At 40.7% G+C, this 9523-nt stretch overlaps 1 protein-coding gene across 1 annotated transcript; it reads left to right on the forward strand.

Annotated features, from left to right (window-relative positions):
* Nucleotides 1-1064: 1064 nt before the first annotated feature.
* fgf16 (fibroblast growth factor 16) lies at nt 1065-9523 on the forward strand. Its single transcript, XM_084132502.1, has 3 exons — nt 1065-1771; nt 4870-4973; nt 8012-9523. The coding sequence occupies exons 1-3, from the start codon at nt 1510-1512 to the stop codon at nt 8255-8257; spliced, it is 612 nt and encodes a 203-aa protein (XP_083988628.1). The 5' UTR covers nt 1065-1509; the 3' UTR covers nt 8258-9523.

Consider the following 9523-nt stretch of genomic DNA (forward strand, 5'->3'; position numbering starts at 1 on the left):
CTGTTTCATGTGATGCATACATTTCACATTTTATGAAATTCCGCCTGCCATGCATTCCCTGTACCGCTCAGCTTTAATAAAATACGTCATCAAACTTTTCTATTTCTTTGCTCCTTTAATTTCTGCAGTAGATGTCCACCAGCTGGTCTGGAGAGGAGGAGGAGGAAACACCTGCTTACACAGGGAAGGTGGAGAGATGAAATCTATGAAAACCTCAGTCTGAGGCTGCGTGTCAATATCTACAGTGCTGCCTACCTAGACAGCATTTTTTGGCATCAGTTGCATGCAGTTGGATGACACCACAAAATTTTGCGGACTCAATATATGCATCTAAGGTCCAAAAATGATACACACAAATGTGATGCCAAAATTATATTTAGGTAGGCAGTTCTCTTGGTGTTGATACAGCTTTTAAAAAAATTATTTAATTGCCATAAATATTGGTGTACACCAACTTATGATACAAAAAAAAAGATTAAGGTTTACTTTACTATGCATACTTTTTCTTTTTTTTTTTTTCAAATCATGTAGTATCAAATCTAATAAATAATATGTATGTATGTATGTATGAATGTATATATATATATTATGCATTTTATTTAAGAAGTGTTAAATGTCTCATTGATTTACATTACAATCAGCATTTCATATTATTATTATTATTATTATTATTAATGGCCATATAAATATCAGTAACTGCACCAAATTGCATACTTTTGCTCAGTTTGGGCCTCTGGAAAAAACAAGATTTTTTTTTTTTTTTTTTTCTTGAGTGTGAGCTATTTATTCATATCATACTAACTCAGAAAGTGCCTGTAATGATAAAGTAGGCAGTTCACTAGGTTTTAAATGTTATGATGCCCCAAACTGTTGAAACCACCTATCATTTTCAAAAATGTTGCAGACACTTAGGTAGGCAGCTCACTGTTACAGGTTGCTGCACGCACCTGTGATACCCACAATAATGTCTAGGTACGCACTTCACTATGCTACAAGTTGCTGCAAGTGCCTGTGATGCCCAGAACTGCGGAACGGCCAGAAATGCAATCTAGAGAGGCAGCAGACGAGAGTTTGAGACGCAGCCTGAACTCCTCTAGTGACTCGCAGTGAGAGACTGATCCTCTGTCAGACTCCAGTCACTCAGCTCGTGCTGCGATTAGACCCATACAACACACAGACTGTGTCAGAACTTTTCGCACTGAGAGGGTTTGATATTTAGTCACTGATCCTCTCTTTAGGACTGTTTGCGGGCTGGGAGTTATTTTACGCGCTCGCACGGACGGAGAGACTTCAGACTCGCGTGCGCTCCGACAGACACCCAGCATCAGTTGTGAAAGTCTCAGCAGAAGCTCTCCGTTGACATGCTGAAGGTGAAGCAGCAGGGATGTCATCCAGGCGTGGCTCGGGGAGGATATGGATGTCTATATAAATGACTCGTTCAGTCTGATCACAGATGAAAAGAGCGTCTCTCTCCTCTCCGCTCTCTAAACACCCAAAAGTTTCCTCGTCATGGCAGAGGTGGCTGGATTTCTCGGGAGCATCGATCTGGATTTGCAGGCTTTTCCAGCATTGGGGAATGTGCCTCTGTCGGATGGTTTGAATGAGAGGTTGGGTCTGATTGAGGGCAGACTGCAGCGCGGATCGCTGACGGATTTTGGCCACCTGAAGGGCATCCTGCGCAGGAGACAGCTCTACTGCCGCACCGGCTTCCAGCTGGAGATATTCCCCAACGGGACGGTACACGGAACCAGACAGGACCACAGCAGATTCGGTGAGAACTCCATCCACCCTTTCATCCGTTCCTCTATTCAGCCATCCGTCAGTCAGCGGTTTTGGGCATCATAGGTGTGTGTTAAAGTTTACCTGGGTCTCTCTGAGAAACTATTGACTTGTCTATTCCGATTTTTAGGGAGAGTCCTGAAGGATTATTATAAAGGATTTTATAAATTGCATTGGGCCATCTCAAGCTAAATTAATAAACATTCACACTTTATTTTGCAGTGCCCTTATATGTTACATGTACCTACCATAGTAATAACAGTAAATTATGCATAATTACATGCAACTAACCCTCAGCCAAATCCTAATCCTTCCCAAACCCTATAGTAAGTACATGTAGTTGCTTAATATTACTCAGTACTTAAATATATAATTACACTGTAACAACGACACCTTAAAATAAAGTGAAACCAAACATTCATATGTGTTTGGAATGGTAGGCTATGTGCCGATTGACACTTAACAAGGATGAAAGTGTACATGTAGCATGACAAGACTTGCTACAAGATCAAGGCACATTAATATGTTTATTAAGGAAAAAATAATGCTGATATTTACTCACACAGGCTTCTGCTTTAAATATATATATATATATATATATATATATATATATATATATATATATATACATACATACAGCTATAGTTATAAATACTATAATCTAACCCTATCTGAAAACTTTCTGCATTTTTACAATAAAAAAAAACTGTATTTACTTTATTTTATATCGTTTTTACAAATGAGGTTTTGAGAGATTGTCAGGTTTAGCTCACTTCTGTGTACACATGGGCAAAATATGGTTAAGTAGGTATACACACACACACACACACACACACACACACGTACACAAAAATGCCATGTACACAAAAAAAATTGGATTACACTCATAAAATTTGTCATTAAAGACATTACTTAATTAGTGACATAACTGCACCTGTTTATAATGTCCAAAAATGCTGCATGTCCCTTCTGATTCAGTGAGCGAATAATCAGCCAATCAGTCAATCAAATGCTGTCAGTCATTGTGAAGGAAAGGACAACTCCACCTCATGAGAAATCTTAAAATGAACTGCTTCTTCACTATGAAGTTAAGAACAAACATTTTTAAATGTTAAATTTAGCAGATCTGGCTGTCATGAGTTTTCTGTCCTTTTGCATGCACAAGACAAAACTTGTATGCATAACTTGGGCAGAATTCAGCGGAGTAGATTTCAAGTGAAGCTGCAGATCTGCAGTTAGGGAGTACAAGTAGGAAACTTTCTTTATAATATTGATAATGCTTTGGGGGTCACGCGTCCCATGTCAGAATCTACACCCCATATACAGTGTCCCCTAAAAGTGCTTGAACAGTTAAGACACACTTAATGTATAGGAATGCCAGAGCATTACATAACAAAATAACCAAGTGTCATTTATATTAAAGACATATAGCACAATAAACCTTTTAGCACGAATCATTAAAAGCAGAAGAAGAGGTTTGTTAGATTTAAAATAATAAAACAGATATAGTGTCGAAAATTGAGATGGAAATTTGTGATTGTGAAAGCACTAAAAATCACCAAAACACCAGATTAAAAAAGATTGCAAAAGGACTCAGAAATGCTATTGTAAGAAAAGCTGGAAGAGCATTTGAGAGCAGATGACACTTTGATATTTGTTTTGGGACCACTGTATATCAGTCCGCCTCTAGACGAGAGCAGCATATCTCAGTCTTACACTGGAATTGCCCTCGGCGAACTCCAGCGCAGGGTCAAGGGATGCAGGTGCTCCTCTGCAGTGGAAAACAAGCTCACAGCATGAGGCTGTTTTTCTCCGAAAACGTGTTCAAAGGACCCCGGCCGACGCAGGCACAGACACTACTAATTACAGCACTAATAAATCAGTCAAGGAGTTCTTGGTATTACAATGATAAACAAATGATAGCAGAGCCCAGACACGAGAATTTTTTGCATTGCTGTGATCCGTAATCATTGTGCAGGTGCAGCCCTCGCTTAGAAAACAGGAATAGCTCTAAATTAAAGCATGACCACTGTGGAATCCAGTTGTAATGCTTGTTTTTAGGCCGAGACAAGCTGCTTTACTGGATTGGGTGGTCCGCGGTCATGTTTCTGGCATCCTTCTGGCAAATGCGAGCCGTTTGTCGGTAATGTTGCAAGCTGGCAGTGTCTTTGATTAAACGCATATGAAATGTGCTTCTGCTTAACCCAGCTTCAGAGAGTTTTCTGTGTCGTCGTTTGGCATCCAAATCACAACATACTCGGCCCAGGTGGTGGTAAAAGGCCACAAAGGTGTAGTTTTTGCTTTAGTCTTTAATCAAGAGCGTGTGAACAGCTGGTTTCGGCCAAGATTGGGCTCATATCCTGAAAACTGACACGAAGGCACCGTGGATGCAGATAACTTAAACAATACTGATTTGTATAAGAAAATGTATTTCAAAAGTCAGCAAAATAAAGTGAGATGCTAATCAAATTCAAGCAAGAGCTGCAAACAAGCACCTTAACCAAACATTGCAGAGACTATTGACTTTTGTGTTGTACACACGCTCTATGATCAAAGTGTTAGTAACAAGACTTTAATTTCCTGTCCTTTAGGTTATTTTTAGATTGTGCCACATTTTTAAGATGGTAGTCTGCTGAAAGCTTACTTGTGAGGTGAGAAAACTGCCATCTTTTAAATACCAAATTCTCAAAGTAGACTCCTTTTATAGACCAAACACAGAATACAAAGAGGAGTTTAAAGATCCGTTTTTCTTGGTGGAAAACAATAAAAGCAAAAACACAAACCAGTCAAATGTGATAGCATAGCTGGTAGCCAGGCCAGGTTGGTTAGGCTGGTGTGCTTTGGTGGTTAAAGAGGGGTTTTGGACATTTGTCAGCTCGTCAGACTGAGAGACCAGTTGGCTAACCAGCTAACCACCAGCTTGGCCAGCGGCTACAACTTGCGAACCACCTTAGGCTGGTTTAAGTTGGGAAAAGCTCTCTGAAACATCTTGCTTAAAAGACTCTCGCATATACAGCACCGTTGACGTACAGCTGTGCTGCAGTTGTGAAGGTGTCTGGTCAATGTCTGACGAGTGTTGTTGTCTGGCAGGTATTCTGGAGTTTATCAGTCTGGCCGTCGGGCTGGTGAGCATACGAGGCGTGGATGCTGGTCTTTATCTGGGGATGAATGAGAAAGGTGAACTCTATGGGTCGGTAAGTCAAACCCCTGTAGTGCTCACACACACTCCAAACAACATCCACCAACAGAAGGTTCTGCTCTATGAAGTGTTTCAATAGGAATGCAGTCAAAGCTGGAATGAGGAGCGAACGACAACCCACCCACCAGCTCATAGTCTGTTCCCCATATGATGTAGATGTACAATAAAAAAAACACTTAACCAGACAAAACAAGCAGTGTTTCCACTGCTACAAGCCCTGACCTCTGATCAGTGGGTAACAGCGAGGTCTGTAGCCCGTGTGGCTCACCTTGTTTTTTGTCTTTGTAACTTTCCACATAAGAACAAGCTCTCAGACAGAGCGTTCAATCTCAGAGAAGAAAAACTGCCTCTTCATTTCGCTCCATACTTAAAATATTTACATATTTTCCAGGAACACATGAAGCGTGTAACGTATACACACCCACATATCGTGGATATACGAGCTGAGAGCTCTTGGTCTCTTGCATATCTGCGTGTTGCGTGAGGACCACGCTTTTCTCTGCTGGAGTGCTGATTGTAACGGAGACCAGGAGATAAAAGCATGTAGCGGGATTTGACTGACTTTTTGCATGCTAGCATAGAGAACCATATATAGGAAAATGCGCCTGGCCTCCCCCTCTGCAGACTTTGCCATGCATGCGGGAGAAACAAGCTATCAGATTTCCAGAGACAATAATCCGGGGCCCCAGTAAGTTTCTGTGGACCCTGAGTTAAAACAAACCTATTTAAAGCAAGAAGAGATGACTTCACATGTAATGCGATAACATCCCATTAAATCAGACTGTAAATGAATGTCAGCATGCAATCGCACGGCAAATCACCTGAAGACTCAGGCCTAGGTTTACTGCGCAGATTTAAATGCAGGTCCATTTCTGTTGCAGTAAGATCAAGTGGACAGTTAGCATTAAAGGAGTAGTTCACTTCAGAATTTAAATTTCCTGATTATTTCCTCATCCCCACGTTATCCAATATGTTCATGTCTTTCTTTCTTCAGTCGAAAAGAAATTTAATTTGAGGAAAACATTCCATGATTTTTTTCCCATGTAGTGGACTTCAACAGGAACCAACAGGATGAAGGTCCGATTTGCAGTTTCAATGCAGAGCAAGACGAGCATTTGTGGTTAAAAAGTATATCAATTTTATTTTATTTTAGAAAATGACTGATGGTTTGGCTAGATAAGTCTCTTATTCCTCGACTGGGATCTTGTGGAGCCTTTAAAGCTGCACTGAAACTGCAATTTGGACCTTCGAACCATTGGACCGCATTGAAGTCACTATATGGAGAAAAATCCTGGAATGTTTTCCTCAAAAACCTTAATTTGTTTTCGACTGAAGAAAGAAAGACATGAACATCTTGGATGAGCTACTCCCTTAAGACATTTGGTAATCCCGTGCATGGAGCAGTATTTACTCCAAATTGCCTTCTAAAATTAAGCAGCCATATATTCATTATTTGCATTTTTACCTTAAAAAAACAAAACAAAAAAAACTTCTTATTCTATTCGCACGGCCAACTGTTTAAACGATTTAACAGAACTTTTAAAGTTGACTTTATCTTAAAAACTAATTTTAAATGTATTGTCTTGACACCAAGACTTGAACCTGGCCCATTCCATGACTGTTCTTTGGCAGGAAACATGATGTAGCCCCAGTGTCTTCTATTGTTCTCGGCAGTGTAGTCAGCCAGCAAATGTTCACCTGCTTAACCCGAAGTCATTGCTCATGGAGTTCTGTCAGTGGTGTAGTAGTAGCAGCCCACACAGACTCTCTCAAGCTGCCGTGTTTGTGCGAGAGAGCTTGTTGCATCATGGGGGAAGCAGACAAAAAGGTTTGCAGTTTTGAAGAATGATTTTGGGTGTAAACTGCAAAGCTTGCCCATAATGACTTTCCCTTCTCTGGTGCAGCGAGCACCTGCCGTCTGGCCTCAAGATAGTTTCCACTCCACACATTTTGCGATGGTGACAAGGGTAAACTGTGCACTGTGAGAAAGAAACAGTACCACGTCTTCACACCCTCATGCTTTCCAACGCATCTGGACGTCTGGAAATGGGAGGTGCATTTTAGTTCTTAAACATGTGGTCAAATGCACTTACACTGGTCTCTTGATGGACAGAGCATGGATTTCCAGCTAGATATCACACCATAGGATGTTTTGGTTAGGATATTTCTGATTGGGTCAGGGCAGAAAAACAATTTTCCATTTAATTTCACATCTTAAATCTTGTCTCTAAAAGTTTTTCTTGCTCAGGGGTGTCCAGTCCTGCTCCTTGAAGAAACCATCCTTCCTGCAGTGTTTAGCTTCAACTTGCTGCCTGAAAGTTTCTAGTAATCCTGAAGGTCTTGATTAGTTGGTTGAGGTGTGTTTAATTGGGGTTGAAGCTGAACTCTGTAGCCAGGTGGCCCTTCAGGACTGGACACCACTGGTTTAGGCTAAGCTCATGGATCTTTTCAATAATGCTACTAGAGTTGTCAAAAAGGAACCTACTTTGGTACCAAGTCGGTACTGAAATATAAAAAAAATGGTGATGCTTTGAGCGCTGTTGAGTAGAATCGTCAACACCTCTGATTGGCCGTTGTGTTCACGAGCTCATCGAATTTGTCTGTGATTGGCTACAATGATCAGCACTTCAAAAACATGTTGTAAATATACATCAATGACGCTCTTCACCGAGCACTTACACAGATACAGACGGGAGCGTTTGAAAGCAGGCGTCTATCAGTGGACCGGTCCTCTGTTAGATGCCTGCTTGTGCTTTCAAACGCTCCCGTTCCCGCTTTCAAAACACTTTCAAACACTTCCGTGCATTGATCATTGTAGCCAATCACAGACAAATCCGATGAGCGCGTGAACACAACGGCCAATCAGAGGTGTTGACGATTCTGCTCAACAGTGCTCAAAGCGTCACAATTTTACAATTTCCATACCGACTTGGTACCGAAGTCTGTACTTTTTGACAACACTAAATGCTACTGTAACTGACCATATCCAGATAATCGAAACAATGTTTTTGTCTCTTTCCGGCTGCCTTGCAGAAGAAGCTGACAGCAGAGTGTGTGTTCCGTGAGCAATTCGAGGAGAACTGGTACAACACATATGCATCTACACTCTACAAGCACGCGGACACTGGGAGATACTATTACGTGGCTCTGAACAAGGACGGCTCGCCTCGAGAAGGCGGCAGGACTAAAAAGCATCAGAAGTTGACTCACTTCCTGCCCAGACCTGTTGAAATCGAGAAGATACCCCAAGCTTACAGAGACTTGTTCCAGCACAGGTGACCAGAGCATCCATCAGAGTTGCTGTGTTGGAGAGGTGTAGTAGAGTTGCTTGATGGGAAACACGGATTCTGTAGAACATTAAGAAATACAAGACCCTACTTCTCTCGCCTCACAGCTGTTTATATTTGGGTTCTGGTCCAAAATGAGGAGGCCCTCTCCAATGGTGATTGAGATAAACAGTACGTGTGTGTCCTGGATGGCTCCGTTTCCTCTTCTTAATGGGTTTTAAACCACAGAGAAGAGGGAACATTCCTGCATCCAAAGCTGGTGCCAAAAGATGTCTTGAGGAAGAGGTGTTGACTTCAGGGCCTCATCACATGTGTCATACAATCGACCTTTCTTCAAAATGAACCACATTTTTTGGCCATTTTCTCACTGGAAAAAAACTATGGTCCAAAACTAAATTTATTGAGCAACTGAGCATAGGAAGTAAAACCCCCTGTGACTGTAAAGATAAAACTCAACATGCCAATTCTGGTGACCCTGGGGCGGATCTCACGTTGAAAGGTCATGACGCAGCACTTAGCAAGAAGATGGACACGGGGAGTTACCCTGACTTTCCAGTAGGACGAATGCAAAGCAAGAGCTTTTCAAATTAAATATACCTTTAAGGGCACTTAAAAGGAGAAAGACGCTTTGAAGAACAATGACCAGCTTCTACTGAAACAATAACAATTTTGAACAGATAAATTGTGAGATTGAGGAGAATAACTATTAAGGCTTTGTAATAATGGAAACAAACACCATTTTCTTCATGTAAAACATTAGAGAGGCTTACATAGATCATTTTCTTTACGTCTTCTGTCTGCTTCTTTTGAAGGTTCGGGAGAGGTCAAACCTTACACATTTTGTAGAAACAGCAAACACAACTAACCACTTTCAAAGCAAGCGGAGGAAATGTATGGTGCTTCGGTAGAGGCTCTGGTCATTTGACAAAGAGTGACTTATAATGTTCAGGTTGTCAGGAACATTACTAAAATGTAAGTGAAAGACATGTAAATATGGACAAACCTATTTATAAGATGTACAATATATTTATTTTCAACATATAAAGTATAATTATAAATCTATATATAAATCTATTTATTTATTTCAAAGGCTCTATTTTGTAATGAACTTGAAGTTATTGGAACTGTAGATTCTACTGAAATATACAGAAGGGCTAAACCATTTGATCTGAATGACTGACAATAAAATTGTCCTGCTATTGTTTATTGTCATTGACCATATTTGCAAGGATTCTCTGTACCAATTAAAATCTGAGAA

This window comes from Abramis brama (genome assembly GCF_963993115.1).
Source record: "Abramis brama genome assembly, chromosome: 13".
Lineage (NCBI taxonomy): Eukaryota > Metazoa > Chordata > Actinopteri > Cypriniformes > Leuciscidae > Abramis > Abramis brama.

Excerpts from the sequence above, each read along its gene's own strand:
- fgf16 (XM_084132502.1), top strand. The coding sequence starts at position 1,510 with ATGGCAGAGGTGGCTGGATTTCTCGGGAGCATCGATCTGGATTTGCAG. Across the intron at positions 1,772-4,869 it reads ACAGGACCACAGCAGATTCG|GTATTCTGGAGTTTATCAGT; the intron begins GTGAGAACTCCA and ends GTTGTCTGGCAG. Across the intron at positions 4,974-8,011 it reads AAGGTGAACTCTATGGGTCG|AAGAAGCTGACAGCAGAGTG; the intron begins GTAAGTCAAACC and ends GCTGCCTTGCAG.